Below are 27,203 nucleotides of genomic sequence, written 5' to 3' on the forward strand. Positions count from 1 at the left end.
ATGTGAGCTTGGCTCACTGCTTCTCTCTCCATCTTGACACCGTCACATCTCTCGAGACTTGAATATCCATATGGGCAATTCTAACAACCCTGTGACCTCTGAGGGCCTCAACAACCTCACTTCTGGTGTTCCACACAGCGTATACTCAAGTATGTGATAACATATCAACAATGGACATGTATGAAGAGATTTCATTTATCTTCAAAATTATGATACTTATAGCTAGGGTGACCATATAACTTATTTTTCAAACTGGTACAGTAAATGAAAGAGAACACCAAAATAATTAAGTTATATCATTTTTGGAAATATTTACTTATTGATGACAAATTGGTTTTCATATTAAAGCCTCTAAAATAATTATATTCCAAAGCTGTTTTCCAAAATAAGACATTTCTTAAAAAAATTAACTTGTGTACATTGAAGCAACATTGGAAAAAACTTGATATCAATTACTAGCACATTCAAAATAATAGGCAGAATAATCACCCCTAGTACTTATGTCCTGTAATTAGTTTCCTAGCTAAATCTGTCACTAGTATGTTAATGAAGAATTTCCTTTTTGAAGCTAGTTGTCATATTTTGAAGTTTTTGAACAAATCTGTTTGCAATTGCTTTTGAAGTAAAATTTATGGTTAATAAATTTGAAATCATTGACACCTTTCTTAGTAGACCACAACATTTTTAATTGCCAATAACTCCTCAGGTATTGAGAGATTGGTAAATTCTACATAAATTCTACTAAATGGATACTATTTTTGATTGAAAATTTCTTACATAAATATTTTGCCCCAAGTATTAATACAGGTACTATCTTTTAGCCTATATTCAGAGTACCATTCTCCAAAATACATTTTTACAGAATATAACTTGTCAAGTAGGGTATAGCTATTTAGAATGCTTCTGAATGCTCCCTATCATGTATGTAATTTCATATCCTAATGAATAAGTCTTTGAAGTAAAAAGTGGGGTTCAATCAAACCCAGGCCAGCTTATTTGAATGGAATTATTAATAGTAGCATCTAGTTAACAAATGAAATATCCAAGATGGATATTAAACTAAATGGGACCCAGAACAGCAGGCATATAAACAGGGACTCTCCCAGGTAACAGCTCTAACACTGACCCTCCGAGGCAGCTCATAGTTCTCCATCCTGGCAGCACATCCTCAGTATCATCAGAGAGCTCGTCAGACCTGCCGATGATCCGGCTTACGTCCCAAAGACTCAGCTTTCATAGCTTGGGATGGGACATGGAATGAACATTTTACTCTAAAACGATTCTAACAAGCAGCTTGGGCTGAGAGCAGTTGTACCAGCCTGATGCACTGCTTCTAAAGCCAGGTCACTAGAAGGGTGGGGGGCTCAAGATGGAGGGCATTTATGTATACATATGCAGATTCACTTCGTTGTACAGCAGAAACCAGCACAGCTTTGTAAAGCAATTATACTCCAATAAAAACAAGAAGCCAGGTCAGTGCGGCCCTCCAGGGCCATTCCCCAGCTACCCCATAGACTGAAGGAACACAGTGATTCCCATAAGAGAGAAGACGAAGGTAAACCAGGAGCAGCTGTGCTGTGCCACACTGTCCCTGCACCCGTGTGGGGGTGCTGTCGCCTTGAGCCAGGAGAGGGCACAGGGCAGGTGCTCTGGGGCATGAATAGAGGGGGCCCTGCCACAACCCTGTGACCACTCCCCAGAACACAGAGTGATTGCATGAAATCCTTTCAAACATTTAATTAACCAACTCCTATATTGTCGTGACAAAAATGAAACTTGTGGAGAGTTAACAGATTTCTGGCTGGAGATAAAGATGTTAAAAATCTCACAAAAGCTCTAGGTAAGCCTCTTGTAAGTGCTTTGTTCTATTCGCAATATTTACTTTAAAAACAATTCTCAAAATATAAAATCCCCAGCATTCCCAAAGCAAGGTATCTTTTTGGCTCATCCTACAAATTAATGATCATCTTTCTAACTCCAAGTATGAAAAACCACCCTGGCAAAGAAAAATAACAAGACGTGGTTTGCAAGCCTTGCCTTCCTGGCTGTCCCACGTGTGCCCCGTAAAGTGTTGGGGGTCATCCCAGAGCCAGTCGGGAGAGCAGCTTTTGCTGGTGCTCCCCCTGCTCTGAACTCAGTTCCGAGGCTGTGAGTTGAACTCTGTGCAGATGTTCTGAATGACCTTGGGGACCACTTTGTAGAGGTTGTCAAATTCGTCCACGAAGAAGGCGTGGTCCCTGGCAGGGTGAGTGGCGATGATGTCCAGCTCGTCCTGGGCAGCCCACGCCACACCTATGGCATAGGTGATCACGCCTGTGGGGACAAAGGGTGGATGAAGTGAATGTCCCCAAGGAAAAGTGCGGACATCCACCCTTGCCTTCCTGCCACTCTGTTGGCCATTGTGCTTGAACGCAACCAAATCCAGAATCAGAAATGCGCCCCAAGCATGGACATGTGCTGCGCGCCAGCAGCAGTGAAATTGATACAGTTGTTATCTCGCAGGGATTTACCATCGTTTGGAGAAAAAAACAACAAAACAGAAGAATGGAGTCAATCCATGATAAGAATTTCATGAGGAGCAGCAAGGGAATGATATCTGGGACAAGCAAAACTTGGGTGCCCTGCAGATTATACCCCATGCCACACACCTGCTCTGTGTGTAAAGTCACGCAAAACTGAGTCTTAACTGCCTCAAAAACCTGTTCAAGATCTTTTAAATGTAAGTGAAACGATGGGTAGTCAAATCCACCTGCCTTCACTAATCAAGATTGTTTTATGTCCTGCATAGTGGCTCGTAGCCTCAGCAATAAGATGTTTGCTTGAGTTGTTCTCCAGAAACTTGGAGTCGTTCTCCAGAAACTTGGAGTCAGCTGAGCTGAGACTCAGCTGTGTCTAGTTCAGCTGAGCTGGTTAAGACTGGATAGGACCACTGACCCCCCAACCTGGCATGCGTGAATGCCCACTTGGTGGCCTTTAGAACACATGCAGAGGCCTGTAGCTTAGTTACGCCTGCGCAGAACAATTCCATATCTCCTCCCCACAACTCAGATGCTGCACTCCTTTGTTTGCTATCCTGCAAAGCCCTAAGCCCCTTGCCTTTGGGGAGGTAGACTTGTGACTGGTTCTTCTGCCTGCCTTGTAGATAAGCCCTCTCTTTGCTGCAAACCTTGGCCAAAAAACAAAACAAAACCAAACCAGTGGAGCTGAAGCACTTTTGGCTTGAGGGTGACTTTATAAGCCATAGGCTCCAACTGCGAGGATTTCCAGAGCAGGAAAACTTGCACAAGGACCTGGAGAGCTGGCGACCCAGCATCTGCTCCATCCCACAGAAAAGTAAGTGTTTACAGATATAGGGAGGAGCTAACAGCACTGACTGCTGCAGGGGGATCATTGGAGATGAAAGGGAAAAGGTATCCACTGAATTCAGAAGAGCCATAAACAAGATGCCGTAGCTTGTAGGGAGAAGTGTCCAGGGAGTCAAAGCCAAAAGAAACCAAGTGAATTGCTGTGAGTTGAGATTGAAGGAGAAATGAAGATATGAGGCAGTAGGCGTGTGGCTATAAAGAGGAGGCAGGTGGTAACTGGAGCCAGAACATGGGGTCAAAGGGAATTATTTCCCTCTTTAGGAAGGGAGGGACTGGAGTGTGTCTAGATACAAAGGGGAATATAGTAGGATTAAAGGGTTTGGGCTGTAACCGTGGACTGAGATGCCTCAGGGAGAAGAGGAATTCAGAGAGCAGGCATCTGTCCTTAGTGGGGGGGCAGACTGCCCGGAGTGTGGTTCTTGACTGGGGCAGCTAGTGGGCAGGTGCTGACCTATTCCCATGCCCTCTCCAGGCTGACCAGGATGAGATAAGCAAGATGGCCATGAGATGGCGGGCAGAGTCTGAGGAGGGGCTTCTGCCCAGGCTCCATTCCCCCACCTCCCCACCATCCTCAGGGCTGCGGCTTTTTCTAGCATCTTCCGGGTTCCTTTCCTGCTAATGGGAGTGCTGTCCATACCACAGGTGGTTCTGGGCTAAGCTGTTCTCCTATTGTGACTCATTAAGCTGCCAGGTCCTTTTCTCACCTTTCCAGTGTCTTTTCTCTAAACATTATCTACATTGGGAAAAGTCAGGGTTGGGCTTTAAAAATGCTGCCAAGTGGTCACAGGAAGAGTTTAGCTGCAGAACAGGGCTTAGACCCACTAAGATCTCCTTTCTATTCAAAGATGGAAGGGCTGCCCTCTCCCACCCCTGGCCCAAGTAAAGACAACAAGACCAGTATTAGAGATCTAGCTTTTCACATCCTGCAGTCCAACCTTACTGCATAGAACTTTCTACTGGCAATTCTGATAGACGGTCCCCTAGCCTTGGCTTGGACACCCTCAGGACACCCAGTGCTCATGGCTTCCATGTCATTTGTTGGTCCTTGTTGTTTAAAGATACCCAGAGCATGATAGCCCTGATGGTGCCTGGGACATCATCCTAGGTCTTCCCTTTCTCCTGACCAGTGGGTCAAGGACACCCTCTGGGGGAGGCTCAAGAAGAGGCATTGAGAAAAATGAGTAAGAGGAGCTGAACGCAAGCTGGGGATGGGCGATCTTGGGCTTGTCATCAAGAGTTGCCCCACCTGGCAACTCTTTGGAGTTCACTGTGGAACTTTGGGCAGTTCGCTTCTGAACCATAAACCATCTTCACTCTGCTGACAGTCTAAGGGGCCTTGTGACCGCTGGCACGTGGGCCACCTGCCATCCCACCATTATGAGTGCTCCCTATGGGCTAAATCACTGGGAAGACTGTCTGAACCTGGTGTCTGGCTACTTTTCCAGAAGCCAGAAATATTGGTTCCTGAAAGCTTATTTTTATATCCCTCCTTGTTTCAGAAAGGATTAAAAGCAGCTTTAAAGAATATGGGAAATCCTGCAAACAAACCCAAATTAAATGGGGGCAGAGACTCAGTGCACGCACACATATGCGCATACACGTGCACACACACGAAAACTTCCCCCACAATAGGTCAGTCTTGTTCACTAGTACTTACTACAGGTTTTTGGTTCACTGATGACTCTGTTTACTTTTATTGTCATTACTAGTATTACTGTTACTAGGGGTTTTCTCAGATTGTTTGTTTTTTCCTTGTATTTTATGGCACTTTTCAAAACAAGGATTATATATAGAGATTTTTTCCAAAAGGCATTACATATGACTGATTTTTTGAACATATACAAAAAAATGTTTTGCTCATTTTTCATGGTTTTAAACTTTCTGTTGTCCTCTTCCAAATTTCATATAGAAATATCTCTTTAAACATTTTGAATGAAAATTTCTTTGAGGTCTCCCCCCCCCAAACCTCCAATATCTGGTTAGCAATTGCTTATATAATATTATACTTCTGTTTTAAAATATCCATTTTCAAGTTTCTAACACAATTTTGTGGTCTTCAATGGAGATTAGAGTGAGGAGTCAAATTCCTCTTTAATGCATCACGAGTTGGTGTGTGCAGCCTCCGAGTGTGGGAAGTAAAGAAGAGGGGTAGCGTCCGCAGGCCTTGATGCTGTGGAAACTACCCTCGTGTCCTTGCCTGACCCTTCTTCACTACCCAGAGGGCCCTGTGGTGTTGAACTACACCCTAATGCCCTAGGGTTGTGAACATTTTATTAGGTACTAGACAAAACTGGTGCCCAGAGAGACAACCCATCAAGACCCAGAGGTCTGCTCAGTCCCAGACTGGTCAGCAAGACCAGCTCACTCACCCTTGTGATGGGCAAGCATGGCCGGTATCCGGATATCGTCATAGGACCTCCCGTCAGTGATGAGAATCATTAGCTTCCTCTTGTTGGGCTTGGACTTCTTGAAGAGCTGTTCCAGGGCATAGTTGATGGCAGCTCCCGTGCTGGTCCCTCCACTCCAGTAGCCCACCCTCTTGATGGCATTGAGGACGTCAGATTTGGTGCTGTACTCATCGAACCCGAACTCCAGCCGCTGCTCGTAGGTGTACTGCATGGCCCCAATCCGCGTGTCCGTGTCTGAAATCTCAAACTCCCTGCTGAGGTTGGCCACAAATTGGAGGACCGTGCGGAAGTTGCTCGTCCCCACGCTGCTGGAGCCGTCAATGACGAAGCCGATGTCGGCCGAGTTTAAGCAGGTCTTGCTGCAGGCCAGTCGGTCGGTGTCACAAACCCGCTTCACCAGGGGCTGCACGGTCTTGTGGAGGCTGAACCAGTTCTGCACGGTGAGTGAGTAGAAGCCATTGGTTCTGCACACAGCCTGGAAGACAGGGGCAGGCCACCTGCCAGGTCAGGGGTCTCACCCTCCAATGGATCACCATGACCAGCCACCTAAGGCCTCTGTCCATCTCGGTTCATCCCTCCGGTTATCTCTGACACATTCCCCCACCCTCAGCCAGGTCTCTGCTTTAATGGAGAACCATCAGTCAAGCAAATCCACAGGGAGAGGGGAATTGCTGGTTTCAGCTTCATATTTATGCCCCTCCAGGCCCCTTGGTTTGTACTGGCAGCTAGTCATAAGGCTGGCATTGGTGGGCACCAACCCACGAGGATTAAAGAAAGCTTTTGTTCTGATTGGGAAAACAAAAGGCACACAGGAGACAAAGCTTAAGAACTGGTTAGAGAGCAGACCTGCCTGCAGCAAGAAGGGTGTTCCACACCTGTGTCCGGCACCCAACTAGATGTTCTTAACATCATTTCACTACCCACCCCCTGCCCACCTTAACCCTACAGGGTGAAATTCTAATGCACTTGTCATGAAGGAACGAACTGAGGGCCAGTTGTGAAGTGACATCCTTGAGGTCACAACTCAAATCTCTTTGCCCTCAGAACCCCAGCTCTGTCCCCTGGATAACCCTGCCTCCAGGCAGATGAATGTTTACTTGTGCCCAAGCATGTTCCAGAAAAAACTCAAGGTGCCTGCAAGTAAACACTGAGCAACCTGATTGGTGTGCTCCTGGAAGTGACCATTTCCCTTGCCACTGCCTCTCCAGAGGTCACAGAGAGAATCACAGACCTGCTGGCTGTGGATGAAGGTATATAATTAAAACATTATTTGAAAATAAGAAATGACTTAAAATGTCCTGGGAAATGTACTTTAATTGGTTTGTAAAAACCTAATGGGGTTCACAAAACTTTCCATGGCTTAGGCGCCATATGAGATGGGTGTCGAGGCTGAATTGAATTCTAGCCAATGGATGGGGGGCGGGGATCCCCACCAGGCAGTCTGAGTGAGTCACAACAGGAGAGAGCGTGGTGCTGGCATGGGCAGGACACTGGGTGGCTGGAGCTAGGAAGCTGGGTTAAGACCACCCTCCAGAAGACCTCAGGAGTAACAGTGAATGGAGAAGGATTTGGAGCCAGGACCCTGTGGGACTGGGAAAAAGCATGAGATGCATTGTGAAATCTAAACTGGGGAGATCCAGAAGGGAGACAGAAGAGATGTATCAATACTCACTTGAACCAGGGAGGTGGCACTGGGCATGGGAAAGACGGGGCAGATGTGAGCTACATGACTTGGGAGCTGACAAGTTGCTCTGAGGTAACTCCGGGTGTCTGGGACGGCTGTGGGGCCAATGCACAGTCCAGAGGAAGAAGGAATTTGAGTGAGAAAGATGAGGCACTTGGCATGTTATATGTAGGATTTACGGTTCTTCAGGTCACTGGGTGGAGACTAGTCAGTCAGCTTGAAACAGATGGCTACTGAGAAAGCAGAGTGGGAGACACACAAGTGTGTCACTGCTTGTGAGTGAAAGCTGAAGCTGTGGCCCTGGGAGAGATTCTGGAGGGGGAAAAACTAGTGAGAACAGAGGAGAGAGCCAAGGAAGTCTATGCTTCAGGTACAAGACGGAAAAGAGAAGGGAGCAAGTGAAGTAAGAACCACACTGGGTCCTAGAAGTTAAGGGAGACGAGAATGATGATGAAGTGCAGGATCTGTGCAGGGAGCTGAGCCCCAGTATATCTGGAAACAGGCTGCTAACGCTGGGGGGCGTCCCCCACCCTGTCCTCCTCCTTTCCTTTTTAAACCTGGGGTCCTATCTTTGGAGAAAGGTTTATGTGGGGTCTACCGTATAAAGCATGCACAAAGTGAGCTGCACTGGGGGAATGGGCCTAGATTCCCATCTGTTCTCCCTCCATGTCCTATTGGGCATCTCTGCAGAACTCAGGGGCAGCTGCGTTTGAAAGCCTGCACTCCCTGATGCGGTTTAGTACCTCTCCTTTTCTTGTCTATCAGATTAGCAGACTTGTGGTACATGCGCATCCACGTGTGTGCTTGTGTGGAGACTTGCTGGGCTACCTAGCTGAGGTCCCTTGGGGCTATGAGAGGCACTCAGGGGAGCCTCTGATGTGGGGCTTTGGGGACCCTGCTCCTCCCAAGGTGCTGATGCCAGACCTCAGTTCACCAGGTGCATGGTGGGTTGTTGGGCATTGCTTTGAGAGGGTAACTCCAGGTTCCAGACTCACTAGTCTCTCACTGGAGACCCTTCTGCCTAGAAATGAGCTTAACATCCATTTGAAAAACACAGGAGACACCGCCTGGATGGTTGCTACAGCTGTGCAAAGTGTAGGGCATTCTTACATTGGGTGGGTTTCCCACTTACATACCTTACACAGAAGGTATACGTTGTTTGCAAACGTACCTTGTTTGCAAAGTTGGGCTCCAGCACGTACTGCTTCTCATTTTCAGAGGCACCTTCAATGGTGATGAAGAAAATGTTGATTCCTGACTCTCTCGCAAACCTTGAGGCCTCCTCCACCTTGTCCGTGGGCCAGCCATCCACCATCACCACGGCCACGTTGGGGGCACCACCTCTGTTTCCATTAAATTTGGAAAAGAAGTTCTTGGTCACAAAGGAGATGGCTCGGCCTGGAAGAAAAGGAAAACTGATGCTTGGAGTGATTATGGAACAGATCAGAGCAGCATAAAGAGGTGCAGAAAAATATCCATTCCCTCCCTTGTTGGCTTGTTTTCTTTTTTTAATCCTGTTAACTAGTTTTGGGTGTACAGTTCAGTGGTATTAAGTACATTCACAATGTTATGGAACCTATAGCACTAGCCATTTCCCTCCCCAGCTTCATTTTGAGCTTTAACTTCTAGTTTTCTCTTGTTTTAAAAACGTTTTATACGATTTGAAGCAACATGGATGGACTTAGAAATTATCATACTAAGTGAAGTAAGTCTGACAGAGAAAGACAAATATTCTTTGATAACACTTATGTGGAATCTGAAAATTAATATAAGTGACTCTATATACAAAATAGAAATAGACTCACATAGAAAACAAACACATGGTTAACAAGGAAGAAATGAGGGGGGGGAATAAATTAGGAGTATTCAATTAACAGATGCAAATTACTATACATAAAACAGATAACACCAAAGATTTACTGTAAAACACAGGGAACAATATTCAATATCTTGTAATAACCCATGATGGAAAATAATCTGGAAAAAAAAAAGAATCACTTTGCTGTACACCTGAACCTAACACAATACTGTAGATAAACAATACTTCAATTTTAAAAATTACATTAAAAATAATAAAAAATTTTTGAGACCAGCACACAGGTGAGAAAAGCTTTTCATGGGAACAATAGTGTCCATTCTCTGCCTGGGTACTGGAGCTGACCTTATTAAGCCCCTGAGCTGTTTCCAAAAGTGTGGGGTAGCCTTCTCCTTGGGCTTTGAGGGCTTGCAGTGAGCCCGATGCTCCAGGTGTGGAAGGGTGTATTCTGGATTCAATGGAATCTTGTGTCATTTCCACTAGAGATACACAGGTCTGGCCTGGAAGGCACCACACCCACTAAGGACTGAGAGATGTGTTCTACCTGGCTGTGCTTTCTACTGGCCATGTGGGCCTGGATAGGTCACTCCAGACTGCTGGGCCTAGGCTTCCATGACGACAGCCTGCCTCAACAGAGAGCAGCAGTTGTGAGGGATGATGTAGCTTCCCAGCATGCCTTTCTCAAGCGTATACTTAATACTTGTCTAGGGCCTCAGGAGATTTTTGGAATCAAGGAGGGTGAGAAACTATACCAGTTTTCTGGGACTTTCCCAGGTTTAGCACTGAAAGTCCCATATGCCCTTGGGGAAACTGGGATGACTGATCACCCCAAAGGCAGGGCTCTTAACCTGGCCTCTGTGGACCCTTGGGCACTAGGGGTGAGTATCCACAAATCCCTGGAATTTATACACAGTATTTTGTGTATAAAGCCAAAGCAAAAATAACACCCAGTTGTGGATGTGACTGGTGATAGAAGCAAGGTCTGATGCTGTAAAGAGCAATATTGCATAGGAATCTGGAATGTTAGGTCCATGAATCAAGGCAAATTGGAAGTGGTCAAACAGGAGATGGTAAGAGTGAATGTTGATATTCTAGGAATCAGGAAACTAAAATGGACTGGAATGGGGGAATTTAACTCAGATGACCATTATATCTACTACTGTGGGCAGGAATACCTTAGAAGAAATGGAGTAGCCATCATAGTCAACAAGAGTCTGAAATGCAGTTCTTGGATGCAATCTCAAAAACGACAGAATAATCTCTGTTCGTTTCCAAGGCAAACCATTCAATATCATGGTAATCCAAGTCTATGGCCCAACCAGTAATGCTGAAGAAGCTGAAGTTGAATGGTTCTGTGAAGACCTACAGAACCTTTTAGAACTAATACCCCAAAAAGAAGTCCTTTTCATTATAGGGGACTGGAATGCAAAAGTAGGATGTCATGAAACACCTGGAGTAACAGGCAAATTTGGCCTTGAAGTATAGAATGAAGCAGGGCAAAGGTTAATAGAGTTTTGCCAAGAGAATGCACTGGTCATAGCAAACACCCTCTTCCAGCAACACAAGAGAAGACTCTACATGTGGACATCACCAGATGGCGAACACTGAAATCAGACTGGTTACATTCTTTGCAGCCAAAGGTGGAGAAACTCCATACAGTCAGCAAAGACAAGACCGGGAGCTGACTGTGGCTCAGATCAGGAACTCATTATTGCCAAATTCAGACTGAAATTGAAGAAAGTGGGAAAAACCACTACAGCATTCAGGTATGACATAAATCAAATCCCGTATGATTGTGGAAGTGAGAAATAGATTTAAGGGACTTGCTCTGATAGAGTGCCTGATGAACTATGGATGGAGGTTCATGACATTGTACAGGAGATGGGGAGCAAGACCATCCCCAAGAAAAAGAAATGCAGAAAAGCAAAATGGCTGTCTGGGGAGGCCTTACAAATAGCTGTGAAAAGAAGAGAAGCGAAAAGGAAAGATATAAGCATCTGAAAACAGAGTTCCAAAGAATACCAAGAAGAGATAAGAAAGCCTTCCTCAGTGATCAATGCAAAGAAATAGAGGAAAACAACAGAATGGGAAAGACTAGAGATCTCTTCAAGAAAATTAGAGATACCAAGGGAACATTTCATGCAAAGATGGGCTTGATAAAGGACAGAAATGGTCTGGACCTAACAGAAGCAGAAGATATTAAGAAGAGGTGGCAACAATACACGGAAAAACTATACAAAAAAGATCTTCACAACCAAGATAATCACGATGGTGTGATCACTCCCCTAGAGCCAGACATCTTGGAATGTAAAGTCAAGTGGGCCTTAGGAAACATCACTGTGAACAAAGCTAGTGGAGGTGATGGAATTCCAGTTGAGCTATTTCAAATCCTGAAAGATGATGCTGTGAAAGTGCTGCACTCAATATGCCAGCAAATTTAGAAAACTCAGCAGTGGCCACAGGACTGGAAAAGGTCAGTTTTCATTCCAATCCCAAAGAAAGGCAATGCCAAAGAACGCTCAAACTACCGCACAGTTGCACTCATCTCACATGCTAGTAAAGTAATGCTCAAAATTCTCTAAGCAAGGCTTCAGCAATACGTGAACTGTGAACTTCCAGATGTTCAAGCTGGTTTTAGAAAAGGCAGAGGAACAAGAGATCAAATTGCCAACATCCGCTGGATCATCGAAAAAGCAAGAGAGTTCCAGAAAACATCTATTTCTGCTTTATTGACTATGCCAAAGCCTTTGTGTGGATCACAATAAACTGTTGAAAATTCTTTAAGAGATGGGAATATCATGCCACCTTCCTGCCTCTTGAGAAACCTATATGCAGGTCAGGAAGCAACAGTTTTAACTGGACATGGAACAACAGACTGGTTCCAAATAGGAGAAGAAGTATGTCAAAGCTGTATATTGTCACCCTGCTTATTTAACTTCTATGCAGAGTACATCATGAGAAATGCTGGGCTAGAAGAAGCACAAGCTGGAATCAAGATTGCCGGGAGAAATATCAATAACCTCAGATATGCAGATGACACTACCCTTTGGCAGAAAGTGAAGAGGAACTAAAAAGCCTCTTGATGAAAGTGAAAGAGGAGAGTGAAAAAGTTGGCTTAAAGCTCAACATTCAGAAAACGAAGATCATGGCATCTGGTCCCATCACTTCATGGGAAATAGATGGGGAAACAGTGGAAACAGTGTCAGACTTTATTTTTGGGGGCTCCAAAATCACTGCAGATGGTGATTGGAGCCATAAAATTAAAAGACGCTTACTCCTTGGAAGAAAAGTTATGACCAACCTAGATAGCACATTGAAAAGCAGAGATATTACTTTGCCAACAAAGGTCCATCTAGTCAAGGCTATGGTTTTTCCAGTGGTCATGTATGGATGTGAGAGTTGGACTGTGAAGAAAGCTGAGTGCCGAAGAATTGATGCTTTTGAACTGTGGTGTTGGAGAAGACTCTTGAGAGTCCCTTGGACTGCAAGGAGATCCAACCAGTCCATTCTGAAGGAGATCAACCCTGGGATTTCTTTGGAGGGAATGATGCTGAAGCTGAAACTCCAGTACTTTGGCCACCTGATGTGAAGAGTTGACTCATTGGAAAAGACTTTGATGCTGGGAGGGATTGGGGGCAGGAGAAGAAGGGGATGACAGAGGATGAGATGGCTGGATGGCATCACTAACTCGATGGATGTGAGTCTGTGTGAACTCTGGGAGTTGGTGCTGGACAGGGAGGCCAGGTGTGTTGCAATTCATGGGGTCGCAAAGAGTCAGACATGATTGAGCGACTGAACTGATCTGAACTGAGCTGAAAAAACATATGCTAATTTTATTAAGACCCCTCTCTAATCCCATCAAGGACATAGAATGTCTTCTGAAGTTTTAGAGTTTTACACATGATACCTTACTGGAATTTCAGTGATCTAAATATCAAATTGAAAACAAATCAAAAAAAAAAAAAGAAAAAAAACAAAAACAAATCAGACATCAACTCTATCATATTTGCGATGAGGCAATATCCGATTTGGTGTCTTGGATCCAAGTGACTTGAATGGTGTTTATTTAGAATTGTTCGGAGATCTAAGGCTCTTCATTTGCTAGATACTAATCTAATGTACTGGTCGAAACAGATGTATATTGAAGTGGGAAGGGAAGTAATAAATCAGATGTACTGTAATTTTGAAGATGCTCCTCCACAGATAGCTGTATTTCCTGTGCACATTCCATGCCAAGCAACGTGGCTCACATCTCCATTTCCCTGGATTGTGATGGTGCAGACAGGGTCCCCTCGGAGTGGGCAGTCCTCCCAGTGCCCCAAAGGCAGACTGTAGCCCACCAGGCTCCTCTGTCCATGGAATTCTCCAGGCAAGAACGCTGGAGTGGTTAGCCATTCCTTTCTCCAGGGGATCTTCCTCACCAGATATCACAGGAGACACAGCTGGAAACAAAGACCATGTCTCTGCACAGTTATCACTGTAACAGGAGCTGATTAGAGGAAGATTCCCAAGGAGCACTGTGAAGCTTCCTGAATAGAGCCAGTTACAAATGTTATTTATTTTTAAATTTTATTTGTTTATTTATTATTTGGCTGTGCTGAGTCTTCGTTGCTGCATGGGCTATTCTCTAGTGGTGCTCAGGCTCCTGACTGTAGTGGGTTCTCTTGCTGCAGAGCATGGGCTCTAGGCACAGGCTCAGCTGTCCCACAGCATGTGGACTCAACCCATGTCTCCTGCATTGGAAGGCACATTCTTTACCACTGAGCCACCAGGGAAGCCCGAATTTTATTTTCATTAAAAATTTCTTTTTTACAAAACACAAAAATTGTTGATGACTTGTAGACCTGTCATGGTAGTCGTCACAGTAGTCCTGCTTGTCCTAAAGAAAACTGCCATCCCGAGGAAACAGGCCTGCTAAGAACTCTCCAGCAGGTGTGCAATAATGATTTTTGCCCCCAGTCCACAGTGATACTTTAGGAAAGATACAGATATTCTGTGAGTCATTTCTTAATGGATTGTTTGGATTTTTCCTTTTTCTCTCTAGGCTGCTAGCAGACAACCACATAGAAGGAGAACCATAGTAGCAAGATGATCTGGATCCGGATTAGACATTAGACAGACAGTAGACATGTACCTGTGTTAGACAACCCTCCTCTCTGAGAAATCTTCTCTATGGCTGCCTTCACATCCTGGGAATTCATGTGAGTCTTGAGATTAAATTGGGTAGCAGGATTGTCTCTGAAGATTCAGAACAAGAAGTAAAAATTAGCGGGAAAATTATTACCCTTGGAGCAAAGCAGAAATCAGAGTTGTTTTATATACAAATAGAATGGAAGCTGCTTCAAAACCTTAAGCTGGTGTTATACAATACCCCAAAGAACTGTTGGTGAGATGGGAGGACTGGGTCCTCGGCAGGGTGTGTAGAAAAAACTGATTCATTTCAGGGCTCATGAGGTGTGGGTTCCGGTTTTGACCGTGCTGTTTCCTAGCTTCGTGACCTTGGGAAGTCATCTGACTTTTCTGGGCCTCAATTTCCTCATTGAGATAAAAACAAAGATCATCACGTTCATGTTGCTAAAGAGCAGGACTGTTGTCAAGTGGGATTTTGCAAGTGTCAGGATGTACCCAGGCTGCCCCAGACCCTCCTATCCAGGAAGAGAGTCTCGGCTGATAGCCCCTCCCCCCTCACCCCACCGCGGTACCCAAGCACTGGAACTGCATGTTAACGGTTGTGTCAAGGAGAACCCATGGTTTTGTCTGTCTCATTCTGCGACTCCTGTGACTCAGTGAGAATATTCAAATCTTACATGGAAGGTCAACATCTATTTTACTAAAGCCTGAAAAAGGTTAGTTGGAGAGGAGTTAGAGTGAATTCAGTGGAGAAACAGAAGGAGAGCCCTTCTCTTAGAAAGGAGTCTTTTTCCTTAGGTAACAGGCTTGGGAGCAGCTGAGCAGGGAGGGAGTGTGGAATCTTTCATGATCACGTAGACTATGTGCCGGCAGGGACGAGGCCTCTGTGGGATGGATGTGTGTGGTCACACCCAGGATGAAGTGGGGATGCCTGGTGAAATCACATCTCCCGAAGCACTGAGAGTCAGTCACTGGCAGGACCTCACGCAGGTGCGACCTTTAAGGTCACGCGGGGCCCTGAACTCCACATCCCACATCCCCTTCTGCAGTCCTTCTTCTGACTCATCAGCTCGTCCCCACAGTATGCATTCTTGATACCCTCGGATAATGTCCTCATCAAATACCAGGTCCTGCCAGATCAACCTCTCAAATATCTCTTGTGACTCTCGCATCCTTTCACTACCCCGCCCACTCAAGTTTGGACTTCGATCTTCTTTTTCCTGAACTATTCCTACAGCCTCTTACCTGGTCTTCCTCTGCCACAGTGGACTGTCCAGAGGATGTCTCACCCCACAGGTGCTAAGAGCCTGTCAGAGGTGGATTAACCTGCATGCTAATAATACCTCTTCATATTTGTAATATTGGGTTCTTTTTCCAAAAAGAATCCCCAAACTATATAAGCTTCAGAGTCCCCAAAGCCTGGATCTACCCTTGGTAACCAAAGAATATGAACTTTTCAGGGGCTGGAAAAAAATAAAATAAAACAACAACAAAGTATTATTAGCTACAAAACAGAAAATTGCAAAATTGATATTGACAATAATAACTATGTATTTGTCTACCAAACATAATGTTCTAGATACCCCATTAACTATAAAAATTTTAACTCATAGAACTCTAATTACATTCAAAAATGATTGGGGGACTAGATTTTTCTCATTTTGAAAGATTTCCTGAGTGTGTCTGACAATTGTGAAGAAATCATAGCTGACCATAAATTGTGTTGCTCATAGACAAATAATTTCAAAAGCAAAAATATAGATTTTTCTTAAGTTTTTACAGAAAAAAGATTAAATGTAGAAGCTAATCACCTAGTCATATCTATACTGATCCCCCAGAACCCTGTTCATAAGGCTGAATGTTGACAATTTTGTAGAGTGATTGATCACCCATTTCCCATACTACGTCTACTGTCAAGCCTTGTTATCTACAGTTATGTTCTATAAAGTTGTTGCAAACATCACATTAGCAGGTCTCTGAGCCATTGTTCCTAGGGAAAATAGGGGGTTGGATTCCTGTGGTCCTCTGGTCATATTTTCATCAATAGGTCAGGATATAAACTTGTTTTATGTATGTTTCTGTTTCAAGGTACCCAATTTAATATATGTTTCTTACAATAATTAATTATATGCACATTTTCTGTATCATGAAACACTAGCTGAAAGGGTTTAACGTTTTAAACCTGACCCTGGGTCTTGCTGTGTAGATTTGTTTTAGCTCTCAGCTTCATAATGGCTATCCACCGTACTTAAAAAAAAAAGTAGTCATCATTTCATGAATTCGTAAGTTCAGCCACTTTTCCATTAGTTATTTTAGCAGTTTCTGGAGCAGATTCACATACAGATACATGAATTTCCTTTTTCTTTTTTTCTTTTTTTTGCTGAATATATTGGATCATCAACTCATTAACATTGAACTCATGACCGACAGCATAGGTTGCCTGGAGGAAATTTATCTAACACTTGCGGTTTCTCCTTAAGCACGTCACAGCCTTCTTGTGCTTAGAACACTGGATAGCACTTCAGTGCTACACTTGGGGCCATTAAAATTGTGAAATCATCAATGAATAGCTGGAAAATGTGCTGCTAAGTAGACTGTGAAAAGGACACTTGTTTACAGCACGAATTGAAACAAGGCAGAGCATTGCCTTGTTTGACCTCAGCTGGGGGTGTTGTATGTCTCCTTCCTTCTCAGTGCACATCCACAAATGACTGTGAAAGTACCAGGAGTATAGATTTTGGAGATACAGGTACATTTTAGCAAGTAGGTGAATCTGCAAATATGGAACACACAAATCATGAAGGTTGACTATAACCTATTTGAGAACAAGCGCTATGTTCCAATATTTCCTCTCCCTGGTGCTTAGCATACAGGGGGTAATAGAGAATTATGGAAAGGAGGGAAGGAGGGAGGAATCTCAAATGTCCTTTCCTCTCTTAGACCATCCTGGGTAGAAGTGAATACCCGCCTCTGAGCCCCACACTCATCACTCTCTCCCCCTGTTACATCACGGAGGTAGATGAATCTATCTTCAGAAGCAGACAGATGAGCTATTCATATACCCAATGAATAGATGCTTTTCATCTTATTTAATGTTGCTTCTGTTAAAAATATCACCTCCCTCACTAGCTGGTAAAGTCCCAAAGAACAGAATCTCTATCACGGTTATTTATTTTTAATGAATTGAAAGGTTGGATCAGAGGACTGCTGAAACTCTTTCCAATTGCTAAAATTACCATTAGGAGCAAAACCACAGAACTCATCCACCAAGGGACTAACAGGAAAATGCAATCAAACCACTTAGATGAATTTTACATTAGTGTGCCCTGCAAATGGCATAGCGCTTAGAGTGTGGTAAACACTCAATAAATCTTTGTTAAAATGTAATGTAATTAAATTATAGTAATGAATGATAAGTCTCTGACCTGCAGACTCTGACCACTCTCAGTATCAGAGTGCATGGGTGTATATGTACTTTTTTGGGACTGGTGGCCCTACACCTTTACCTGGTTCCTTTTTCAGAGCTGAAGATTATTTAAAAAGTTCAAAGAGACATGCCACTATATTTTTATGTAAGCAATATTTTAATTTGTAATTTTGTTAGAAGATCTCATCAAGGGAAAACACAATTGTTTCCCTCAGTGGGTATTAAGGATTTCCTTTGAAAGTAAGAGAAGAAAATAAACAAAGAGGTCTATAGAGCAAGAAGAAAACATCAAATTGTTTTATGTTTGAAAGGGGAGTTAAGACTAATAAAGAGAAATGACAGGGAGCCAGCATTTGACTGTTCATAGAAAGGACTAATTCATGCAATAGGAAAGGACTATCTTCCAAGTGTGTGAGGAGAATGAATGCCTATTGGGGAGCTCTGGATTTTAGAGGACTTCTGAGGCCCTTTCAGTCCTAAGGTTCCCGTTAGGTTCAAGTCCTAGTCTACTGATTCACCCCAGTCACATGGAGTGAGCCTCTCAAATGAATTTTGATGCAGTAGAAACACATTTGCTAATCATATTCCCTTTAGAAAGAAACTTTCAAAACTGTTTCCTCCAAGGCATCATTACTTTAAGGTTACAATAGAATAACCTGATTATCTTTCAGTTCAATTGCTCAGTCATGTCTGACTCCTTGCAACCCCATGGACTGCAGAATGCCAGGCTTCCCTGTCTGTCACCAACTCTCAGAGCTTGCTCAAACTCATGTCCATTGAGTCAGTGACACCATCCAGCCATCTCATCCTCTGTCGTCCCCTTCTGCCTTCAATCTTTCCCAGCATCAGGGTCTTTTCTAATGAGTCAGTTCTAATGGCCACATCAGGTGGCCAAAGTATTGGAGCTTCAGCATCAGTCCTTCCAATGAATATTCAGGACTAATTTCCTTTAGGATGGACTGGTTTGATTTCCTTGCAGTCCAAGGGACTCTCAAGAGTCTTCTTCAACACCATAGTTCAAAAGCATCAATTCTTCAGCGCTCAGCTTTCTTTATGGTCCGTCTCTCACATCCATATATGACTACTGGAAAAACCATAGCTTTGACTAGATGGACCTTTGTCAGCAAAGTAATGTCTCTGCTTTTTAATATGCTGTCTAGGTTGGTCATAACTTTTCTTCCAAGGAGCAAACATCTTTTAATTTCATAGTTGCAGTCACCATCTGCAGTGATTTTGGAGCCTCCCAAAATAAAGTCTTTTACCGTTTCCATTGATTCCCCATCTATTTGCCAATGAAGTGATGGGACCGGATGCCATGATCTTTGTTCTCTGAATGTTGAGTTTTAAGCCAGCTTTTCACTCTCCTCTTTCACTTTCATTAAGAGGCTCTTTAGTTCCTCTTCACTTTCTGCCATAAGGATGGTGTCATCTTCATATCTGAGGCTATTGATATTTCTCCTGGCAATGTTGATTTCAGGTTGTGCTTCATCCAACCTGGCATTTCACATGATGTACTCTGCATATAAGTTAAATAAGTAGGGTGACAATATATAGCCTTGACATACTCCTTTCCCAACTGTCTTCAGTCTGTTGTTCAATGTCCAGTTCTAAATGTTGTTTCTTGACCAGCATACAGATTTCTCAGGAGGCAGGTAAGGTGGTCTGGTATTCCTATCTCTTTAAGATTTTTGACAGTTGATTGTGAGCCACACAGTCAAAGGCTTTAGTGTAGTCAATGAAGCAGAAGTAGATGTTTTTCTGGAATTCTCTTGCTTTTACGATGATCCAACAGATGTTGACAATTTGATTTCTGGTTCTTCTGCCTTTTCTAAATCCAGCTTGAACATCTAGAATTTCTCAGTTCACATACTGTTGGAGTCGTTCTATTGACTAGCCTTTTAATTTTCATAATGCTAAAGTGTGATGACTTATGGAGTTAGTCACTGAGCTGAACCATGCCTGTGAACTCAGGAGGATGTTCTGGGGTAACCCTGGTTGCCTAAGGTGGCAGCAGGTTGGGTGATGGACTTGTCCCTTGAGGGCATTACTCAGCTCAGAGTGAAATGATTCTGTCCCTCCCCTTAAAGGACTGAGCAGCTATGGTCAGTGCAGGGGCCCAGGCCAACCTGCCGAGGGACTTAGCACAACTGGCCCCTTTTGAAAGGACACGGGCCTTTCTCACGTTTCCTAGGATCAGAGATTTGGAGCAGAGTCTTATAATCAAATTTTGTGTTTAGAGGAGTATTTTTGTGTGTGTGTGTAATTAGCAACAATAATTCCACCCACCACCAAAAAAATACAAAGTTAACCTGCAAGCATCTTCCTGCTGGAGGAAATATGGGCATGTACTCTGCTGATCTGAGGATTACTCTGGAGCCAGAGGGCTCTCCAGCTTGCTGCCTGTTACGCTGCAGGGCTTGATAAGTGCAGGGACATAGAATGTCTCGACAACAGTCTTTGGTGCTTCCCAAACTCAGTTGTGCATCTGGTCACCTGGGATTTTTTAAAAATATAGATTCTGTGGATTGGATGTGAAGTCTGAGGTTCTGCCTTTCTTATAGCCTCATGAGAGGCTATGTCTCTTACACATGACACTGTGTATCATGTTTGAATGGCAGTGTCTTCAAAGGGGGAGAATGGCTTTGAGATAATTCAAGCACATTACATTTATTGTGTACTTTATTTCTAATCTGATGTCACCGCTGATCTGACAGGAAGTACTGGTCCATGGCCCAGGGGTTGGGGACCTCTGTCTTAGAGAATGTTGTAAGAATCAAGAACATAAGCAGTGGGGCTGCCAGTGATATGGGGAAGGGGGGAGAATAAATAAATCTGCAGAAGGTGTGAGAAAGGCAGAGAGGAAGGAGAATGGGGCTCCTGAAGCCCTAGGCTGGTGACCGGGGGGAGACGGGAGATGGGAGGGTCCCAGGGCACAGGGGTCACCAGATAACAGCACACCCCAGTTTTTGGGCATTGGGATTTTTAAATGTTCCCCAAGTAGTTCTAATGTGCACAAGAGTGGCCGTCTGCTTCTCTAGCAGAATGGTCCAAGGGTCTAGGGAGAATAATCTCAGCATGGCATGGATGGGGGCCCCCCAGAGAAGCCCTGGTGATGTGCAATGCAGGGTCAAGGAGAACCCATCCAAGTAGAAAGGGCAGGAGACAAGGGCAGGCTTTGTTTCTTCCCTGGGAGAACTGTGTGGTGGGAACAGAAAAGCATCAGATCCTTGTGTAAACTATTCCCAGCTCACTCAGCCTAGAGTCTGTGTCCCTGAGGCGTGTGGCTCAGGGGTTCGCCTGCCTTGAAAGAAGAGGGGCCGAGAGGTCTTTGCAATTGCCCCTAGGCCCTGGAGAACCCTTCCAGGGAGACAGGCAGCTGTTCTGGGTCCTGTCACTTCCCCTACAGGCAGTGTAGACGGAGGGCTTGAGGAGTGGATGGGGCAGGGGTTGGAGAGACCCGAGCTCTGCCAGGTGCCGCCCTCTTTCCAGGGAAGCCAAGCTGTCCCTTCCCCTCCCTGGGGGTTAGTGATTCTCACCTTGGCTACAGATTAACATACTAGCTTCTGGGTATTTGCCAAATTCTGGGTTAATAGGTCTGGGGTAGCACCCAGGCATCAGCATTTCTAAAAGCCCCCCTGGTGACCGCAACCTGATGTTGGGACCAGGCAGTCCCTTCCTGCTCTGGGGTCCTGTGGTGCCAAGCATCTCTCAGGCCCCCTCCTGTGGGGGCTTGTGCCCCAAACCCTCTCACTCCTTCACGTGCTGCAGACTCAAGAAAACGTGACAGAAGGGTCCTCCTTGCCAGGCGTAGCAGTTGCCGATTTCTGTTGCAAACTTAGTGGCCGAACCAACACACTTTTCAGTTTACAGCTCTGGAGGTCAGCAGCCTGCAGGGACTCTCCCCAGCAGAGCCACGCTCCCTTTCAAAGGCTCTCAGAGACCATCATTGCCTGGTCTCTTCCAGCACGTGTTTCTTGGTTTCCCTTCCCTCCATCTTCAGAGCCAGCCATCGCATCTCTCTGAGCCTCTTCCATAGTCACGTCTCCCTCAACGGATAATAGCTGGGAAGGGTTCTCTGCTTTTAAGCACTCAACTGATTAGACTGAGACACCTGGGCATCCAGGACAGTCTCCTGTCTCAGGGTCCTTGACTTTAATCACAGCTCCAGGCCCCTCTGGCTCTGATGGAATATCTTGGTGGGGGCTCCATGCTGGACCTAATAAGTATAACATCGGGTTTTGAACATGCAGCAGCCATCTGCTCAGTCGGTCTTGTTTGTGAGGCTCACTCTGTTTACATTTCTGTTTCCCTCTCAAGTTACATGAAAAAAGGGCCAAAATGTTCTTATAATAGGGATTTCTGCTTCTGATACATTGCTGGAAATGATAGGTCTTCTTATGAAGCCAGTTTTTGCTGTTTCATGGGAAACCAGTGAATTGATTCCACACAGCCAGGAAGGTTGTTGCCTCAGTGAGTTATCACAGCCGTGGATTCCAGGGAGTCAGACATGGGCAGCTTCGCAGCCATTATTCCGCCCATCGCACCACACCCAACACCTGGTTTCTTCCCCCAAGTCTGGTTGCCCCACACTGGACGGCTCACCTGGTCCACGGTAGCCTCTGAGCATCCTTCCTGCTTTGGGGGGCAGGAAGGGAGGCTCAACTGAATGTGACCGAGGGTGTTCAGTCTGGGCTGAGTTGGGTGGGCTGAGAAGTAAAGTAAGGAAATGCAGCCCAACTTTGAGCTAAAACACAGGACACCTGTCAGAGAACCATGAGCAAAGAAAAGGATTTCATTTTGAAATGAAGAACAACCAATATTTTGCTCTATTCTATAGCTTGTTTTCCAGTGTTGGTACCCTTGGATAGATTACAAAGTTCAGAAGAACATGTACAATTCTGTTCCATTTGTACTGAAACTGGGGATGAAGACAACATTATATTGAAGGTCCAGAGGGTATTCAGTACCCATGGATCCAGGCAGCAGCTAAAATGTAACTTGCTTGGCTTCACTGTTCTGTTTGCTACAGTTCACCGAATAGCTACTTGTCTGGCCATTCTTTCATCTAGCCTCTTAGTGTTCACATTGGTCTTAAGCGCAACCACAAGCCTGTTGGCTGCTTAATTCTAAAATGAGACCACGTGCGCAAAATGAGGGCTGGGTCCTTGGCCTTTTCTTCAACAGGGTCTCAGTCCTCAGTTTGGTGGAAAACTTCAATAATCAGGAGTTTTCTTGGCAGAGAAGCAAAATTTTTGAAGTCAATTTGGTTTCACATTTTAGAGATTAACCCAAGATTTAATATCTATCCTCTCCCTAGTGGTCAAGCATTAGCTGTGCATTCTTAGGGAAGTCACTCAGCCTCTCTGGGTCTGTATCAAATGTGGACTCTCTTACTGGAGGTGCGTGGTGACTGTGGAAGGAACGCTGTGGTTGCTGAAATGTTAACCCAGTCTTGGGTTCCAAGCCTCTGCCTGTGCAGAGAGAGGATGTGGGAGATGGAGAAGGTTGGCACCACCCGGGCTGAAGAGCTCCCCCTGGCCTGGACCAGAAGTAGGAGCCCAGCCAGCGAAAGGAGAAATTACAGAAAGGGGCAGAAGCCACGGGCCTGGCAGGGGATGATGCTGGGCCACTGGGGGGAAGGGCAGAGAGGACAAGCGGAGAGCAGAGGGGATGCAGGGAAGGAGGAGGGAGGGGCCAGGGACCCGCCAATCCCGTGACATCACTCTCCTTCCACCTGCCTGCCTGGGTTGGTTTCTGTTTCTTGTACCCGAAGTATCTCTGTGTCGGATGCTTAGGGACCAGCAGGTGGAACAAGCTCTGCATTTTGTCCATCAGGCCATTGTTCTGGTTCTCATATTTTTATTTCTTATTTGCCTTCTGTTTCCTGTTCATTGTATGAGGCTTCTAAATCCCAAATTCTAAAGTCTAAGTTCTGACTCAGCTCTAGGAAAGCCAAGCAAAAGAATGTTCTGGGGGAATCTTTCATGTGGACCCAGGGCAGTGCTGATGAGGGTGAGAGGCCCGAGAGGAGGAATAGGGAGCTCCGATTCCTCCCACCTCTGCCAGCTCCTTCCCAGCCTACGCCTCGCCTTGGGAGCTTGTTCCTGGCGCGGTGGGGATTCCTTTTAGAGACTGTTTCCTTACCGTAACATGAGGAAGTGGAAGTATGAGCTTTCTAGGGCCCCCACTGCGCTGCGATCCTGAGAGAAGGGGGCTGATCCCCAGTGGCGGGTCGTGACGTGAGTTCTAGAATCTAGTGAGAACCCAATGGGCCAGAAAGGGGACCAGTTTCCCAGCCAGCCAAACACTGGTGAGGCCTCTTCCAGAAACACTGGCTTCAGATCTGCGTTGACCGCTGCCCCTCACCATTCCCTGCTCCACACCCTCCCCTTCTGCACACTAAGACCATTTGCTGGAGAAAGAAAGGACGGGAGAGCTGGGGCAGATATAAGAGCATTTTCAGCTTTTACTTCTGGGTGAGTGGATTTCCCCTTCAGCCTCATCACACCCTCCTAGTGCTTTTCTCCAACTGATTTTGTTCCCTCGACGGACGTATAACCTCTGTGCCGCCGTTGTTTCCTTGCTCATCACTCACCCACCTATTCAGAACTCGAGGCTGGAAGGGAGACGAAGTGCTTCCAATGGGTTTGCCCAACGTTCATTGATTGGCTGTCTTCTTAGTACAGAGCCAGTCACTGAATTATGAACATCTGGGCTGGCAGAGCCCTAATAAATCAGCCTCTCCGCCTGCCTCGGACTTCACCGATGGCAGCTCTTACACGGAGAGGCTAAGTGACTTGCCTAAGGTCACCCAGTGGAGCAAAGGCTAGAATTCAAGATGTCCTGTCGCTGGTTCCTTGTGCTTTCCACCCCACCCTAAGGCTGAAGATGATGGATTGGCTTGAGCAGAAAGTGAAGGAAAATAGACACGTTTCCCTTAAGGGCTTTAAGTTAATAAGGACCTGGGATGGGAAAAAAGGACAAACAGCAAAGGTATTTTTAGAAAGTGACATTGGAAAGCATGGCGGTAGACTCTTCCCTGTAAATGGTGATGACGTTAAGAACACAGTGGGAGAAAATGTTATTTTGAGAGGAAGAAGCCTTTATTGAACTGTTTTTCCTACCCTGCTACATTTATTCTTTAATCCGTGTTCCCATCAGCACACCAAACAGTCTGCCTGCCATTTTTCTTTTCCTTGACATATTTATCGCCTTATTTTCATATTATCCTATAAACTCTGGTATACACAGCTTTTAAAGCAGCTATTTTTTAATGCAAGATGACACACCAAGCTTTAAATCCCTCAATAAACTGACCAGGGACATCTGCACTAAAACACTTACATTTCCTCCCCAGAGAAGCCTGCTATTCATTTGCTATCTTTAAAAAGAAAAACAGGAATGAAAACAGGTTGGCGTGTTGAAATACAAGAAAACAATGGCCCAAACCACGTTATTTTCCTACTTCAAGATAAAAGGCTCCAGAACATCTGACACTGAGAATTAACATTTGTAGCAAGTGTTTATTTTTATATATTTGACTCAGATTGTATGCAAGTGCCACTTAACTCAGCGATTTTTCTTCACCGAAATAGAAGGTGGTGTTATATATGTTATTGGAATTTAATTCTAAAAATACAAATGTTATAGGCCCTTGTGAAAGCAAAGCATTCTTATTCCTTTGGAGATCTCAGAACTAAATGTCCTAATGTCTTTGACATAACAACATTGGTTAAAATGCTGCTCTAAATGTTTGAAGGGTCTGGAGACATCCTGGCTATTGTCAGGTTTTTTTTTTTTTTTAACTTGTCATGAAGCACAAATAAGCTGTGACTGCTGCTTCTGAGCAAGAGGTACCAAGGCCTAAGTTAGTTTCCAAGGCCAAGGCTGAGCTACAGATCTGGGGGATGAAGGGGGAAGGTTGTGTCCGAGATTCTTTGTGAAAAGTGAGACAGTTATCCTACCCTTACTGGTTCTTGATCAAAAGGCCACTTATTATTTGAGATTTGAACTTGTTTGCTCTTTTGATTACTTATTCCCAGTTGATCTCTGTAAATCTGCTTTAAAGAGAAATCTATTGCATGTGAAATAAGATTGATTTATTATCCACAATAAGAGAAAAGTTGAGGGTGGACATCAGTATGAGCCCTCAATTTCTATCCTATGTAGAACAGTAGAATGAATTGGAGATAGTCAGCTAGGTGACTCCTGAGGGCCATCACCACCCCCCCCCACCTCCTGCAGTGCTCCCCATTGCCAGGTGAGCTTCCCCCCAACCAGTGCAGAGGCCTCAGGTTATCGGGAGAAAGGAGAAAGTTCAACCCAGAGGACCATGATTTCTGGTCATCTCACCTATAAGTGAGACCTCTGCTACAGAGTTTTTGGTCTTCCCAGCTAGTGATAAAGAACCCACTTGCCAATGAAGGAGATACAATAGACCTGGATTCAATCTTTGGGTGGGGAACATCCCCTGGAGGAGGGCATGGCTACCCACTCCAGTCTCCTTGCCTGGAGAATCCAATGGACTGTAGGCGGGCTATAGTCCATGGGGTCACAGAGAGTTGGACACGACTGAAATGACTTGGCACACACACACCTATAAGGTAGCACAGGAGCCCCTCAAACTAATACTTGAGGAGTCAGGGTTGAAAGGGAAATTGCCTGAGAGAGAGGTGAAGGCCTTAGCCCAAGGCCACACAGCCTGCTATTGGCTAAGCGAAAACTTGAACCCAGCTCTCTTAATCTCCAAACAAATATTCTCTCTACCAATCAGGAGTGCAAACGCCATTTTCTTTCAAGTGTTGATTAACCTGTCCCTCCTTCTGGAGGCCTCAGATTTCTTCATTGGCATCTGGATTGCTTCAGTTTCTCTCATTTACGTCTGTATCAGTGAAGAGAATGAATCTGCTGTGCTCTAGATGTATGGATATTTTTCTTTTCTGGCACAAAATGAAATGAGGGTCATGCCCTGGTTTTCGAATTCAGAGCCACGCTTACCCGTACTGAACAACACCCATTAGTGGACCGGCAGGGCCAATGTCAAGAGTCTGGGCGACGTCAGTCAGAAACTGCTTCTGGATTCGGAATCGACGTTTGCCGACGCTCGAGCTCCCATCAATTAAAAACGACAAGTCAACTTTGCAGCCTGAGAAGCGGAAAAAGACTGTTATTCTGCTCCTCTCATTGCGTTCACGGCCCACTCCCTGCTTCCTCAACCAGAGCTGCCTGAGATTGCAATGAAAAGAAAGTTAAAAAAAAAAAAAGGTAGCAAGATGCAAGATATACTTATTTATTTATATTCACAGCAGATTTTCACTGGGCACCAAGATCACAGATACTTGGGTTGGTACTTATTTCTGTGGTTGTTGTAGAA

At 44.9% G+C, this 27,203-nt stretch overlaps 1 protein-coding gene across 2 annotated transcripts in view; it reads right to left on the reverse strand.

The window, feature by feature from the left end:
* Positions 1 to 286: 286 nt before the first annotated feature.
* Positions 287 to 27,203, reverse strand: part of VIT (vitrin) — a 125,512-nt gene continuing 98,595 nt past the window's right edge. For both annotated transcript variants that reach the window (XM_012173556.4, XM_004006026.5), the window contains 5 exons: positions 26,828 to 26,975; positions 14,408 to 14,511; positions 8,629 to 8,855; positions 5,735 to 6,248; positions 287 to 2,313 (listed from right to left, as the gene is read on the reverse strand). In XM_012173556.4, coding sequence (XP_012028946.2) covers positions 2,135 to 2,313; positions 5,735 to 6,248; positions 8,629 to 8,855; positions 14,408 to 14,511; positions 26,828 to 26,975 — 1,172 coding nt within the window. In that variant the 3' untranslated portion in view covers positions 287 to 2,134. The remainder of the gene's footprint in view (positions 2,314 to 5,734; positions 6,249 to 8,628; positions 8,856 to 14,407; positions 14,512 to 26,827; positions 26,976 to 27,203) is intronic.

Source organism: Ovis aries, chromosome 3 (assembly GCF_016772045.2).
Source record: "Ovis aries strain OAR_USU_Benz2616 breed Rambouillet chromosome 3, ARS-UI_Ramb_v3.0, whole genome shotgun sequence".
Classification (NCBI taxonomy): domain Eukaryota; kingdom Metazoa; phylum Chordata; class Mammalia; order Artiodactyla; family Bovidae; genus Ovis; species Ovis aries.